This window comes from Phocoena sinus, chromosome 6 (assembly GCF_008692025.1).
Source record: "Phocoena sinus isolate mPhoSin1 chromosome 6, mPhoSin1.pri, whole genome shotgun sequence".
Classification (NCBI taxonomy): Eukaryota; Metazoa; Chordata; class Mammalia; order Artiodactyla; family Phocoenidae; genus Phocoena; species Phocoena sinus.
Window position 1 is genome coordinate 43627630 of NC_045768.1, and position 16939 is coordinate 43644568.

The 16939-nt window shown below is 36.9% G+C and overlaps 1 protein-coding gene across 1 annotated transcript in view; it reads left to right on the forward strand.

Moving 5' to 3' along the window:
* Positions 1 to 16939, forward strand: part of PRUNE2 (prune homolog 2 with BCH domain) — a 272571-nt gene that overhangs the window by 57168 nt on the left and 198464 nt on the right. The window contains exon 5 of the mRNA XM_032634319.1: positions 14780 to 14932. Coding sequence (XP_032490210.1) covers positions 14780 to 14932 — 153 coding nt within the window. The remainder of the gene's footprint in view (positions 1 to 14779; positions 14933 to 16939) is intronic.

Genomic DNA, 16939 nt, shown 5'->3' on the forward strand with positions numbered 1-16939 from the left:
GGAATAGCTCCTCTGGCCATCTAACAGCTTCCAGAGGTGATTCTTGCTCCAGAACAGAGTGGATATGGGCCAGAATTCCACACCCCTACATGGAAATATCTGCTGGTACTTATACGTGCCTCGTTTATATAATACTGCTTGGATGGCAAAGTTACGCACCTTCGTTTTGGTGATATTGTGCAGGGCTTTTATGGTAAGATTGCCACCTCCTTCTCCCCCCGTCATGTGGTGTTTTTCACCTTCACCAGCCTGCTTTAAGCACACCATCGTCAATTGTCCTCATCTCTCTTTCGTCCTCCTCAGTGGAGCCCATCTCTTGTAAAAAGTGGTTTCCAAGCTGGAAATTGTCAGTTGACTTTGGTGCCACAAAATTAACCACAAAAATTCCATATTATCTTGTGTAGGGCAGTTTGGGGTTTTGTATAAAGCTTTTTTTCTCCTTCCAGCAATCCGTCTTGAACATGGTAGACGAAGACTTTTCTCAGAAGTATTTGACATAGGAAAGTGAAAAGCAGTGATTAACAGGCTGAAAGAATTAAAAAAGGAAAGAGAAGCCCAAGAATACGTGACAACTCTTTTAAGGCCTTTTTCCTTTGCTTCCTCTACTACTAGCAGAATTTGGAGAGAAAAAGGTCCTAGACTTTTATAGTTCTGACAAATGTCTTAGAACCAGCGGCCCCAGTCAACCTGTTTTAAATACTTTTCTGGCTCTGGACATTTGTAAAACTGCTCTCTGGGAAACTGTGCCTTCAAGTAAACTAAGTCAGTGCAATCATTTATTTATGACAGAGCAGAAGGGAAATAAAGGCGATCGGGGATCTCGGCCAAGAAGGAAGTTGTTTGGCAGTGCAAATACGTGGTGCAGGCAAACACTAGAGAATATGCTGTTTAAACATTTTGCAAACTAAGAAGTTTGGTTTATTGTTCAAAAAAAATACAAGTGTTGTTTAGTAGGAAAGAAATGTAGTCAAGGAATAGTTCATCATGATTTTCTGTAAGTAATAAAATAATATCAAACTGCAGTACATTGGAACAAAGATATGATTTTGTTGTTGACGATGATGATGATGATAACAATGATGATATTCAGATTTAGGGAATCAGAAGGGATGCAGACCCCCTTGTTAGTTACCTTAGTTTTAGTTTTCAAAGCTACCAAGAATTAGAACTATGGTAAAGTACCTTGGTTTTTCTTATCATCAGATAGTTTTCATAACTTTGGGCTTGAGATGGCACTGGAAAGCTGGCAGGATAGGGACATCACTTCCTTGTTGCTTGGAAATTGGAATTTGAACGGATGCAGTGCCTCTACCTGTGAAGACTGCCAATACAGACGCTGTCATGAGGAAGCCAGAGTCACTGAAGCCTGGGAGGTAGTAGACATGGGTGTCTTATTATAGTGGAAAGAGGGCTCTGGGGACCTGTGACCAAAGTGGGTGCATGTGCATATGCATGTATACGTTACGTGGAAGGGAGGTGAAGCATCGCTGAACAGTTTGGCCAAAAGGGAACGGAAGGATTATGATCCGAGGAGTTTGACTTTAAAAAGGTAACTGAAATGTTCAGAGTGAGAAGGGCAATGGGCCAATTTTTAAAACCTCTTGAACCTTTAATAAATATAAGAAAGGAACCAAGTCGAATTTTGCTATGTTCACTAAGCTCAAACTTAGATTTTAGGGCTTCCCTGGTGGCGCGGTGGTTGAGAGTCCGCCTGCGGATGCAGGAGACACAGGTTCATGCCCCGGTCCGGGAAGATCCCACATGCCGTGGAGCAGCTGGGCCCGTGAGCCATGGCCGCTGAGCCTGCGCGTCCGGAGCCTGTGCTCCGCAACGGGAGAGGCCACAACAGTGAGAGGCCCGTGTACCGCAAAACAAAAACAAAAACAAAAACCAACTTAGATTTTATAGTTTTCCAATCATGTATTAACACCAAACCTACAGGGAAGTTTTAAAGGGAACTTTTTTTATGTGCCTATAAATAATTTTAGGATTCATTATTTTCATAACATAATTCTTTCTAAAGAGTTTTCTCTGGAAATTGCTATGTTATTTTGTATTTTGGGGTGCTCAGAATGATCATTAATTTGACACACATGTCTAGAACATGTATTATGCATTCTTCTAGGTCTTGAAGGGATGCAAATTTCTACACACACCTTTGCCATAAAGAATTTTGAAAAATGTCTGTTTCCAGATGTCACGAGGGTTAAATAGTTGCAGTCAAGAATTGAAAGAATCTTTAAAAACAGCATAATTGGACCTCTATGGAAGATATATTATTATAAACTTTGTGCCAAAAAAATCTGAATATACTCCAAACTAAGTACTTAATCAATTTGATTGTTCTTTGCCTTTCATTCTCATGATCATATCCTAAACTCCACCATGCTGAGGCACACTGGTGTGCTGTAAGTGGATTTCAAGTGGGCCAAGATATTGATCCCCTCAGTCCTTGGAGAGGACCCTAAGTATGCCTCCCAGCCTGGTAGGCTGAAAAAAAAATCTAATTTTCTGTGTGTTCCTTAATGTGCAAAAGATTGAGCCTACTGTTCCACTGTTCTTATCTTCGGTGCCTGGAACAGTGCCTGTCATATAATAGACCCTCAATAAATCCTGTCATAAAATGAATTTTGCAAGATTGTTTATATAGTTTCTGTTTTTATGACTATATTGATTTAATTGGTACTATGATATTGTAATTTCCATTTCATTCCAGCCCACCCCTACAATATTCTTAATGTCCAGAATTTGAACATTGTTTCTTCCAATAATAACCCCCCACTTTTTTAGCTTTTAGAAATCCTTGTTTTCGGATTTTGCAAACATTTGTTTTTATTTTCATCTTTTGGTTGTCCACTTTATATATATAAGTTTAACCCTTTCATGGAGTAGAATACATGCACAGAAAAGAATACAAAACATAAATATAAAAATACAGATATACAGTTCAGTGAAATATCACAAAAGGGACACCCTTTTAACAATTAACCAGGTTAAGAAGTAGAACAAGATGACCGCTTTGTGCGCCTCCCCATCACCACTCACTCCCTCTCTAACTAAGTAAGGGTAACCAATATTCTGATTTTTATGGCACACACTTTCCTGCTTTTCTTTAAATTTTACCACCCCTATGTGTCCCCCATAACACTAGAGATTGGTTTTTGTCTGTTTTGTGTATTATGTAGGTGGAATCATATAGTATACACTCTCATTGTTATTAGATCTCTATATTTATATTAAATGTAGTATCTATTTGCATAGGTCAGTTATCTATCATCTATTATTTATTTTATTTTTTGTGTCCTTTCTTCTTCCATAGAATATTTGAAGTGGTTTACAAAAATGCATGTAAATATAACAAAACAGAAAAAAGGGTCAGAGTCAGGAAACATACAAATAAATAAATTTGGAGGAGTAAAAGTGGTGTTCTGTTTGAAAGTTTGAATAATAGCTTCCTGGAGTCAATGAAAAAATAGAAATATAATCAATTGTAAAATTCATATTATTACTAAAACAAACACATAATACCAGTTCCTTATTAAAAGAATATCTAACTCTAAAGGTTTTTTCCTTATGCCAGTCTTCTTGAAAAGGCACCTAATAGTCATAGGCATCCTCCAACTTTTACATACGTAATAGCATTTTATACAGGAACTGGGCAGAGTGCATCACACACTTTCTGCTCCTCAGTCAGCGTATGGGGATGGTTTTAATCAGCTTCATCTTGTCTAGTAAACGTATTTCCTGTTCCAAATCTCTTTTTTATACATGCTGATGTTTTTCTCTAAATACAGGATAGTAATACTTAAAATCAGTCATATTGGAATCTTTTGTAGTCTTATACTCACTGCTGTAGCTGTATATCAAAATGTTTGCATTATGCGATAATATTATATTCACATATGGAGATAGAACCTGATTATTATGGATGCTGTTAAAAGATCATTTGTATACTGATTAGAAGTAGGTATCAAGTTGCCAGTGTAGAAATAACCTGCTGTGTTTATCTAATAATCTCCCCTGTCATGCTATCATATGGACCTTGGCAGGAGAGTTATGGATAAATGTCAACAGGTGACCCAGCCATGGCTAATATGTGTTCAGGCTCTGTGGGGGATTTAGCAAAGTTGACATAATTTGTGTTTTCTTGAATTAATACTTCTTACAATAGCTAGGTCTTGCTGTTGTCTTTTAGTAGGACATACCTCAAACTTAGAGATTTCAGGGTACAGATCTTTAGCATCGCTTTCATCCGAAAAGACATAGATTTACTTATGGAGATTACTTTCTAATTATTTGTGTAAGAAATTATTTGTCTAAGAAAAGAATGTGCTCATTCAGATGAGATCATAAGTAACCCTGATTTTTGGAAATGTGTCTTTCCGTCCCCTTCCCATCTCTGTTTTTGCTGTCGTGGTTCCTGTTTCTTTGCATTTTTTCTTTTCTTCTGACTTTTCTTTTCATCTCCTCCTCCTCTTTCTACTTTCTCCCTCCTACTACCTGCTTCTAAGATTTTCCTGTTATCATTTTCAAACAAGCTGCAACCTGTTCTATCTAAAAGTCACATTATACAGTCATGGTGGCCTAAACTTGGTGTTTGGTTATGCCCGGGGTTTGTACCAAAAGCAAACAATTATAGACCTGCCAGACTCCTCAACCTGTATTCTTTTATTTCCTGCAGAAATGTTTACTAGAGGGGTAATTGCCAAATTTAAAATTGCTGAACCATCGCATTGGGGGTTTGTGTGCCCACATATGTGTGTGTGTGCTTCCCAGAACCAGCTGGCAATGATGAGACTGCAGCCACTGATTACCAGGCAGGTTTCCATCAAAACCACACTTCACCGGGCCTTTCATGTTAATGTGTATAAAGCCTTGACAGAGCCACAACTTGAATAGTGAAACAGATAACAGCTTGTTCTTAGCTTAGGACGTGGAAAAACTATGCCCTAGGTTTTAAAGAAACAACTCTCTCCTTCTGATGGTCACTGCGTTTGAACTTTAATAAAGAGTTGTTGCTTGCTATTTTCGTAGCCTAGATTAACAGCTTCAAAAAGATCCTTTTAAGGAGGTAAAATAGGAAAGGAACAGAGCCAGTTTTTTTTCTTTTTTTTTTTTTTTCTCTCTTGCCCAAAGAGTGAATCATCCATCTCCCAAAATGGTTACAAAGTCCATAAGGAATTAAGCGGCTGTTTTGCTTAGGAAGAGGGATGGCCTGTGTTGGGGGAAGGGGAAAGAAATTATTTTTTCTGCAAGATATAAAACCAGAACATTTCCTCAACCTTAGAGTGTTAATTATTTCTTTTGCCATATAAAGATAAATTTTATTCTTAAATTCAGACATTTTAAATTTATAAGATTACTAAGCGGGGCTTCCCTGGTGGCACAGTGGTTGAGAATCTGCCTGCTAATGCAGCGGACACGGGTTCAAGCCCTGGTCTGGGAAGATCCCACATGCCACGGAGCAACTAGGCCCGTGAGCCACAGCTACTGAGCCTGCGCGTCTGGAGCCTGTGCTCCGCAACAAGAGAGGCCGTGATAGTGAAGAGGCCCGCGCACCGCGATGAAGAGTGCCTCCCGCTCGCCGCAACTAGACAAAACCCTCGCACAGAAACGAAGACCCAACGCAGTCAAAAATAAATTTAAAAAATTAAAAAAAAGAAAGATTACTATTAAAAAAAGATTACTAAGCATTTGAATAATATGCTCCCTTTTTATCACTGTTCAGGCAGAAATATAAGCTAAGTTGTATTTTCTATTTTTTTCTCCTTCCTTCTCCCTTCCCCCTCCCTCTCTATTATTCATCCTTTAATTTTTTTTGTTTCAGTATGAAAAAGAAAATGATCCCAGGTGAAACAGGAAAGAGGTTTACAATCCCTTCTTTTCTGCTAAGAATTTATCATGCAGAATATGCCTTGACTGTGGTGAATGTTTTCCCCAAACAACTTCTGACTTCATTAGATCATGTTTGATATTAATGCCCTGCAGTTGCTTTTGGCAAGAGGTCCTTCACTTCTCCATTCTTTTGAACAAAGAATATGTGGTTGATTTTTTTTTCTAATGGAATGAAATGTTTGTTACTTTTTTTTTTTTTTTTTTTTCGGTACGCGGGCCTCTCACCGTTGTGGCCTCTCCCGTTGCGGAGCACAGGCTCCAGACGCGCAGGCTCAGCCGCCGTGGCTCACGGGCCCAGCCGCTCCACGGCATGTGGGATCTTCCCGGACCGGCACACGAACCCATGTCCCCGGCATCGGCAGGTGGACTCTCAACCACTGCACCACCAGGGAAGCCCCTGTTACTGTTTTATTATAATTGCTTTCTCTGTTGCTTGTCGTTAATCCCCCATGGCCTGTGAATAGCTGGGACGCATTTGGGTACATGTATATGGATTTAAGTATTTTTTAGTTCTGCTGAATTTGCTGGATGTTAAGTCAACTCTTATGCCAAAAATAGGTTTGATTTTGCGAAGAGGTGCCTTTGGCTGCTCCACATCCTGATACTGATATTTAACTAAGTATGTCGCTAAATGGGTCTCTAAAGTGAAGTAGAAAAATTTGCTATAGATGAGTCTCTTGGATAAAGGTGGGCCATAGCCTTTCTACTGCAGTAAAAACAACTCAGAGTATGGTGGCCATTTTTTGAGTTATTGTTTTCCTACTTACATCAGAACATCTTCTCCTTTTTAATTGTCCAGGTAAACCTAATTATAATGTCAGAAGTTTCTTTTCATTGAATTATTGTGTAGGATTCTGTTTAGTGCAATATTTGTTATATTAATTTCTGAATGCTGCCTTTTTATGTATTTTAAAATTAAGATCCCCAAATTGAAGAAATTGGATTCTTGATTTGACTGTAAGCCAGGCACATTTTTGTGAAATTTATCCCTAAATATTTACATTTTGAGGCTAATACAGTTTTTTAATTTAAATTTGAATTTCTAATTGTTCATGATTGTTTATAGAAATACAAGTGTTGTATTATTGACCTTATGTCCATCAACCTTGAAAAATTTATTTACTATTTTAAGTTTATTTGTATTACTATTTGTATTACTAGTTAATTAATTCATTTGTATTAATGAATAATTCATTTGTATTTTCATTTGTAAGTTCATACACATACCGTCTATGAAGAAGTCAGTTTTTATTTCTTCCTTTTCTTTCTTTATACTTTTGCTTCTTTTACCCGTGTTATTTCTCTGGGCTAGGATTCACACTGAAGTGTGAAATAGAAATAGAAATAGCAGGCATCTTTGTCTCATTCCTGATTCGAGGTGGAAGTCTTTCAATATTTCACAGTTAAATATAATGTTTGCTTTCCTTATTTGGTTTTTACAAATGCCCTTCATCAAATTAAGGAAATTGTCTTCTATTTCCACTTGGCTGAGATTTTATATGATTAAATCTTGGATTTTATCAAGTAGTTTCATTACTTGACATCTACTGAAGTGGTCATTTGATTTTTCTCTTCTATTAGTGTGGTGAATTATATTAATTAACTTTGGAATGTTAATTTGTCCTTTAATTCCTAGGAAATCCCTATTTGGTGACAATACAATATCCTATTATATATTGCTATTTGATTTGGGACTAGCTTTAAAAAACTTTTTTGCAACTACATTTATGAGAGAGACCTGCCTCTACTTCTTTCTTGTAATGTTTCTGTTGAGTGTTGGTATGAAGATTATGCTGGATTCAGAAAATAAGTTGGGAAGTGTTTTCTGTTTCTAATCTTTGGAAGAATTTGTATAAAATTAGTATTTTTTAAATGTGTGGAACTATGGCTATTAAACTATGGATTCATTTTAAAATAAATACAAAACCATCCAGATTTTAAATTTCTTTTCCTGCCGGTTTTGGCAAGTTGAGTTTTTCCAGAAATGTCCATTTCCTCTAAAATTTAAAATCTATTAACGTTGTACTTCTCTTTTAATGTCGTTAGAATCTGTAGCATGTCACGTTTCATTCCTAATACTGGAAAATTATACCTTCTATCATTCTTCTCTCTCTTTTTTTCTTGAACAGTTTTTAAAAAACTGTTAGTCTTTTCGAAGTATCAATTTGTTGTTTTATTTTCTGTATACGTGTTTCTTTCCTGTGTCTTTAAGTTTTGCTCTTACCTTTATTATATCCTTCCTTATACATTTTTTATTTGAATTTGTTAGTTTTTTTTTAACATCTTATGCTTTTGAGGATATAAAACTTCCTCAGAGCATAGCTTTAGTTGCATCTTACAAATCTAAATGTCATATTTTCATTATCATTCAATTAAAATATATTGTAATTTATGTTGTAATTTCTTCTTTTACCATGAGTTATTTAGAAGTGCATTGTTTATTTTTCAAACATTTGGAAATTTTCTAGTTTTGTTTTATTACTGATTTTTCTACTATTTTCATGATGGCCACAGAATATAACTATGTGATTGTAATCCTTTGACATTTGTTAAGGCTTGATTTTTTTGTCTCAACAGGTAGTTAATTTTGGTTAATGTCTCATTTGTATTAGAAAAGAAAGTATAGTCTGCCATTGTTGATAACAATGTTCAATTTGTGTTAATTAGGTCAACTTTGTTACTCATGTTGCTCAAATATTCTACATATTTACAGATTTTTTTTCCTGCTGGTTCTTAGAGTTGCTGAGAGATGTGTGTCCACAATTTCCCACTGAGACTGTGTTTTTATCTCATTCTTCATCCAATTTTGCCAATTTTTTGTTTTACATATTTAGAAGCTATTAGGTAATGTTATTAGCTCATATAAATTTAAGATTGTTGTATCTACCTGATGGTTGAATGTTTAATAATAAATACATATTTGTCTTAATTTCAAGTAATTCTTCTTGTCAGAGTCTACTTTATCTAATAATAGTATATTATATCAATGTTACATCTTTTTCTATTCTTTTACTTTGTTTTTCAATATCATTATATCTAAGGTGTGCTCTTGTAAACAGTATATTGCTATTGTAGTTTTTAAAATTCAGGTTCATAATTTTTGTCTTTTAATGGAAGTACTTTGTTTACTTGTTTGTTGTTGGTAAAAAACACATAACGTTAGATTTACCATCTTAAACCTTTTTAAGTGTACAGTTCAGTAGTGTTAAGTATATTCACATTATTGTGCGACAGATCTCTAGAACTTTTTTGTCTTGCAGCACTGAAACTCTATACCCACGGAACACGAATTGTCTCTTTACATTAATATAATTGCTCTAACATTTGTGTTTAATTTGTCATTTTGCTATTTGTTTTCTATTTATCTCACATTTTCCCCTTCTCCTCTCATTTCTCTACTGCTATTACACTAAATAAGGACTTTTACTATTACATTTCCTTCCATTAGCTTACTAGTTATGAATTCTTTTTTAGAAAATTATTTTAGCATTATAATAAAGATTACAAAATACCATTAAAATCTCTTGTAAATCAATATTTTTGCCACTTGTCTGATCATCCAAGAACCTTAGAGCAATTTATCTCTACTTAGTTCATTCTGCAATTTGTTACTATTGAAATGTATTTTATTTTATTTTTTACTAAGATTTTCTTTATTTTTTGAAATGTATTTTAATTACACATATATTTTAAACTCCATATTATAAATGTTTTATACAGTGAATATTGATTTATTCTTACCCACATATTTATATTCTCCAGTGTTCTTTCCTTCCTGCATTTCTTTGCTTCCATCTATAATAATTTCCCTCTGCCTTTACTGTTTTGTTAGTGTGGGTTCTTCTTGTGACAAATTCTTCCAGTTTATATTTCTGAAAATGTCTTTATTTCGCCTTCATTTTTTTCTTATATTTCAGTATAGAATTCAACATCAGCAATTATTTTATATCAGCACTTTGAAGCTGTAATTCCAATGTCTTCTGATTTTCATCATTTTAGATGAAATTAGCTCTCAGTTTTATTGTGGTTCCTTTGACAGTAATATATTTCTTTTTCTCTGATTTAAAACTTTTTCCCTCTGTAATTTTTAGCTGTTTCACTGTCATGTGCCTAGAGGTGTTTTTCTTTGTATTTATTCTTATTTGGGTTCATAATTTATCTTGAGTATTAGAGTAGTATCTTTCATTAATTTTGAAAAATGATTGACCACTGTTTTTCAAATATTGTCTCAGCCCATTTTTCTCTCTCCTTTCCAAGGGGAATTCCTATTACATATATCTTAGACGTTTTTTCTATGTCACCTATGTTTCTTATGCTCATCTCTATATTTTTATCCATTTTTCTCTCCATGCGTCAGTGAGGATATTTTCTTCTAAGATATTTTTCAATTTGCTAACGTTTTCCTTGCTATAATCTGTTGTTTACAGATATTTTTGTTCAGTTATTAAATTTATAGCCTTAAAATTTCTTTTGAACATTTTATTTATATATTCTAATTCTCTTCTATAATTCTCCAGCTAATTTTTTTATTCCCCTGATTCTGTTTCCATTCTTTTCTCAAGAGTTTTTTCCTCTGGAGTTTCCATTCATTTGTTTATACTTCCTTTATGCTTCGTAATTTTTTACTGAATGCTGAATATGTATATGCAAAATGTAGAGATGATGCTATAGATGATGAAATTCCTTTGCTATAGAGAGGATTTACTTTTGCACCTCAAAGGCAGTTAGAAGACTGTCAGATAAACTTAATGTATTCTGTGTTTGAGCTGATTCAAATCAGGATTTCAGGCTTCATGAAGACTGGTCTATTTTTGCTTCACCCTTTTCTTACAGGCAGGACTCAGCAAACTTTTTCTGTGTCAGATTAGATAGTAAATATTTTAGACTTTGCAGGTCTGTGGTCTCTGCTGCAACTATGCAACCCTGTCATTACAAAAAAAAATCCATGAAAAATATGTCAATTAATGGGTGTGGTTGTGTTCCAATAAAACTTTATTTATAAAAACAGGCAGTAGGTCATATTTGCCCTGCAGACTGTATTTTTCCAATCTTTTTTTTTTTCATCTTTATTGGAGTATAATTGCTTTACAATGGTGTGTTAGTTTCTGCTTTATAACAAAGTGAATCAGTTATACATATAAATATGTTCCCATATCTCTTCCCTCTTGAGTCTCCCTCCCTCCCACTCTCCCCATGCCACCCCTCCAGGCAGTCACAAAGCACCGAGCTGGTCTCCCTGTGCTATGCAGCTGCTTCCCACTAGCTATCTACCTTACATTTGGTAGTGTATATATGTCCATGCCTCTCTCTCGCTTTGTCACAGCTTACCCTTCCCCCTCCCCATATCCTCAAGTCCATTCTCTAGTAGGTCTGTGTCTTTATTCCTGTCTTACCGCTAGGTTCTTCATGACATTTGATTTTCTCTTAAATTCCATATATATGTGTTAGCATACGGTATTTGTCTTTCTCTTTCTGACTTACTTCACTCTGTATGACAGACTCTAGGTCTATCCATCTCATTACAAATAGCTCAATTTCATTTCTTTTTATGGCTGAGTAATATTCCATTGTATATATGTGCCACATCTTCTTTATCCATTCATCTGATGATGGACACTTAGGTTGTTTCCATCTCCAGGCTATTGTAAATAGAGCTGCAATGAACATTTTGGTACATGACTCTTTTTGAATTATGGTTTTCTCAGGGTATATGCCCAGTAGTGGGATTGCTGGGTCGTATGGTGGTTCTGTTTGTAGTTTTTTAAGGAACCTCCATACTGTTCTCCATAGTGGCTGTACCAATTCACATTCCCACCAGCAGTGCAAGAGTGTTCCCTTTTCTCCACACCCTCTCCAGCATTTATTGTTTCTAGATTTTTTCTTTTTTTCTTTTTTTTCAGTACACGGGCCTCTTACTGTTGTGGCCTCTCCCTTTGCTGAGCACAGGCTCCGGACGCGCAGGCTCAGCGGCCATGGCTTACGGGCCCAGCTGCTCCGTGGCATGTGGGCTCTTCCCGGACCGGAGCACGAACCCGTGTGCCCTGCATCAGCAGGTGGACTCTCAACCACTGTGCCACCAGGGAAGCCCATGTTTCTAGATTTTTTAATGATGGCCATTCTGACTGGTGTGAGATGATATCTCATTGTAGTTTTGATTTTCATTTCTCTAATGATTAATGATGTTGAGCATTCTTTCATGTGTTTGTTGGCAGTCTGTATATCTTCTTTGGAGAAATGTCTATTTAGGTCTTCTGCCCTCCAATCTTTATGCCAGGATGTGGGGACATTCTCTCCAGGGATCTCGTCTCAAATCTTGGGATATTTAAGATTCCTCTGTGGAGAGCTCTAAGCTCCAATTTTTGTCTCCCTCCTCCTGTGAAACTGCTGTTAGATCTGCTAATCTTCTCATGTGATTGGCTACAATATGAATTAGCAAACACTCAGAGGGGAAAAGCAACATCAAATGCTGGGTTTACCTCTTTGCACTTACTTTCTCTCCAGGATTGTAGCTTCTAAGGTAGTCACCTGGGTAACTCTCTGATGCCTTCACAGATTTTTCCCAAAAAATTTATGTAGATTTTCTCCTTGTTCTTGGAACAAGTAATCTGGCAAGCGTATGAAGATCTTTTTTGAAATTTAGATTCACCATTGCCTTAACAAAGAGAGTAAAAATCATCCTTATATTTCAGGTTTTATGTCAGAAATTGTCAGACCAAAGGGTATATTCAGAATCCAGTTGGCTACTCCCCGCCCCATCTTTAAATGATAATTTGCCTTGAATCTGTTCGATTCCCTTCATACTGACTGCTCCTTCTTTAGTTCTCATCTAAAACAGCCTTCTGATTCTCCCAGTGTGCCTTGTCTAATTCATTTCCTCATGGTAGCCAGAGTAAGTCTTATAAAACATAAATTTGAGCATGTTACCTCTCCCTGCTTAAAATTCTAGTGACTCTCCATTTCCCTTAGAATATGAAAGACAAATTTTAAGATAGCTTGAAAGGCCCTTCAGGACCTGAGCCCTGTTTACTTCTCCAACCTGATATTTCAAAAATTTTTCTTTAAGACTGTACTCTCTAGTTCTAATTAATTTCTTTCCATTTCTTAAACTGGCCAAATCCTCTCCCACCTCAGTGCCTTTGCATATGATCTACCTGGGTCATGAGGTCCCTTTTACCTTGCCTTCGCCTTAAGTTCCTAGTTATCATTCAAATCTCAGCTTAGCTTATTAACTCATTCTCTAGGAAACCTTTTCTGACTCCTGAATTCTTGCCTAGATTCAGAGTACTGTGTATTTCCACAGCAATATTTCTTATCCCCCCTATATTGAAAATTTATGTGTTTACTTCTTTGTATCTCCTTAACTACTATAAGCTTCAAGGGGCAAGGCTAGCTCTAGTCCAGTTATGAATCATTAGCATCTAGCACAGTGCCTGGCTTATAATAGGTGTTCAGTAGTTCTTTGCTAAAGGAATGAATGAATGAATGAGATGCTTTAAATGTGTTTGGCAGTATTTATTTTTCGTTATGATGTTTATGTTTATTGATTTTTAGTATATAATCTTATAAGCTGGGAAAGCAGTATTATTTCTGTTTTTAAAATAGGCAAATAGGAACAGAGCAGCCAGATGTCTTGCTTGGGATTTTTCAGGATTTTTAATGGTGCACGTGTATCTATTCTCTAGGTTCTATAGATCTCCAGGTAGATGGCAAGATTATGTACCATAGTTTTCCCTCACTCATTACTTCATTGCTCCTTTTACATTCTTACCACTTTCTTTATTTTCCTTCCCCCTATATTATCATTTAGGCCACACTGAAAACTAGAGAGATGGCGACACCCTGATTAATCAATAAGTTTGGGGATTTTTAGAGAGTTTAATCCTTCATCATTAAGCGAAACTTCCATTTCCCCCATGACTCTGTGTTAGTCTGGCCTCAGGATGCAGGGGGAGATGTGACAGGTGGTAACTCCTCCCTTTCAAGGTGAGATTATGCATAGAAATTCCAGGAGTTTGTGAGAGGTCAGTCATTCGTATTATCAAATCACTTTGTAATTGAAACCCGTGATTTAGAGCCAGTTTATGAATCCTTATAATTAGACATTAGTAAATAACTTCAAAACTGTGTGTGGTACCTGGAAGATTGGGAGTGGATTTGAGGTTCACTACCTTATCAGATTCCTTTGGTGCTGACATTGAGGCTATGAAATCATTTAATTTTTTTTTTAACATCTTTATTGGAGTATAATTGCTTTACAGTGGTGTGTTAGTTTCTGCTTTATAACAAAGTGAATCAGCTATACATATATCCCCATATCTCCTCCCTCTTGCGTCTCCCTCCCACCCTCCCTATCCCACCCCTCTAGGTGGTCACAAAGCACTGAGCTGATCTCCCTTCATTTAATTTTTAAAAGGAGGAAGTTCTTATGTGAAATCAGAAACATGATGAGTGGAAACAATCTTCTCTGTGATCTCTTAAAGAGATTATTAAAGGGAAATATTAAATCATATTTAATATCCTTAAATCGTTTATCATTAACTTCCATTCTGAAATCACTTAAAACCAATGTTTATCACTTTTATGTATTTGTGTGGGGTGGGGGAAAGAGACAGATTTTGTTCCTTTATGTATAACTCTGCCATAAAGTGTGCCATAGTCAGTTCAGTTGTTGGGATTAATATTCAGAGAACAATGAGGCAGGACAGACAGTATCTCCGGCGTTTTCTAAAAACTGTCTCTTGAATGTTACACAATGAGGCCCCAGGCAAGAATCTGGAATCTGGAAGTAGAAGCAGAGATTGAGAGACCAGAAGACATTTATTTTTCTGGGCCCCATCCTGGCTTGGCTGGAAAGTTTGAAGGCAATTTTATTCATGCCTTTCAGGTAGCATCCTTTTCAAGTGGATGGCCATGGAACCCAAGAAGATCTCAGAGAAGCAGGAGGAAATTCTTTCTATCCTGGAAGAAAAATTCCCTCGCTTACCTCCAAGAGATGACATTATCAGCGTCCTGCAGGAGACCCAATTCAGTGCTCAGGGTGAGTGACTCTGTCCCCCAGCTCTGTCTCAGATGCTGAGGAGGGATGGTTTGTGATGTGGAGTATTACTGGGCCCCAGGAGGTGAATTTGAGTGTGGCTTCACGTTCTTCTCTTTTGCTGGAGGTTGTGGAAGATTTTCAGGCATACCGGGTTAACTCATCTGGAAGCAGACAGTCTGTACTGCAGGCTTTCCTCTGAGACCTTCGTGTCTGGATGTGTGGTTAATCCATGCATCTAATGGGCACCCCAGATGCATCACCACATGAAATCCCTGTGCTGAGAGGGTTCTATTTTGAGAATGTGGTAGGAGCAATGTCAAGCACAATGAGATTTCATCAAACAATTAATTTTAGAAAAAAATAAAAGACTCTTAAGCAGATAAAAGTGTTCTGTAAGTCTAGGCTTTGTCAAGAGAGTGGATTTCCTGGATCAATTGTTTAATAATAATAATAATAGATATAGTTCATTAAGTGCCTAATATGTACAAGGTTCTGATGGTATAACTTTGCATGAATTAGAGTCCTCGCGACAACCCTGTCAGGTGGAATTATTTATTATCCCTGATTTCCAGATGGGAACACTGAAGCACAGAAAGGCATCTTTGCTTTCCCATCATCACACACACAGCTAGGAAGTGGCCAGGCCAGGATTTAAACCCAGACAGTCTATCTTTAAGGTGCATAGCTTTCTCCCTTATTTCAGGATCCCTCGGGGCAGAGCCTTAGGCAAAGCAATTTATTTGGTAGGTGATCCCGGAAAACACTGATAGGGCATGGAGCGCTTTAACAAGCAAGTTAACTTTGTGGGAAACCAGGCCTTCATCCCACTAGGGAACTCTGCAAAAGAGTGTAAAATTGCACCGCAGAGTTTTCCTACCTGAGGGGTGCAGTGGCATGTTGCAACTTGTTTATCAGAGCTCCAAGGGCTGATTGTTAAATTTTCAGGAATTTTGTGAGTGGGTTGATGTTGGGTTGGCAGGTTGAAATCAGTCATGGTAGAAGGATTGACAACACAGAAATGAACACTACAACTCAGGTTTTGTTACGAGCGTACCACTGGAATGCTGAGGAGTACTTAGTCCCAGGGACTGTTAATTCCCCCAGGGTGGGCTCTGGCAGCCAGAGAAAGCCCCCAGGAAAAGAGATGCAGGTGCTAGTGGTTGAGGGCCCTGCATTGGGAAAGTCTGAGGAAATGTGGATGGGACACTGACGCACCTGCCACACCTTCTGTTACATATGCTCTTGCACGTGATATACGTGATATACGTGGATGCATAGCTGCATGATGGTATGCATTTTGCCATTCATTTTCAAAATTAGACCAAACTTTTAATGTCACTATATATTCTAGAAAGCATTTTACGCTGTAGTATGATAGGTTGAAGCCTTCCAATCTTCAAGTCGAAGAAAAATATTTAGTACCTATCTGTTTCCCCATACTGCTGTGATTGACAGTGTTCTAAGTTGGAAGAGCAAGTAGTTGACTCTGCTGTCTTAATATGCATCTGGGTAGGAGATACGTGCTTTACTGGCCTTTACTGTAAGTCTTCGTCTCGAGAGTTTAGTTTAGTCTGATACAATAAGCTAGGGTGAGAATTCATTGTTAAGCCAGAGCCTTTCCTGATTTTCCGTGATAAATTTTATTGAAGCACATTGGTCCGCTGACTAAAACTATGCAGTTCTGGATAATTTATCCCTTCTGGATTATTCCTCTCATCATTTAAGTAATCCTTTATCTCCTATTGCCAGAGCCTATTACAAGGGTGACCAACTTAATTATGATAGTTTTATGAGTCATATTTATAAAGTGCATTTTGAGTAAAATTACAGTTGAAAACATGGAGGCTTACCTTAATGCATCCTGAAAGCAAATCGTGGCCTTCTTAGGTATTATTTGGTTATTTGCTTAGTTATGCTATTTTTTTTTTTAACCTCCTCCCCTTGCCTTCTCTGCTTTTATCTGCTATGGGCTTCCAGAGTCTGACCTCTGAGTATTTGATCTTCTGG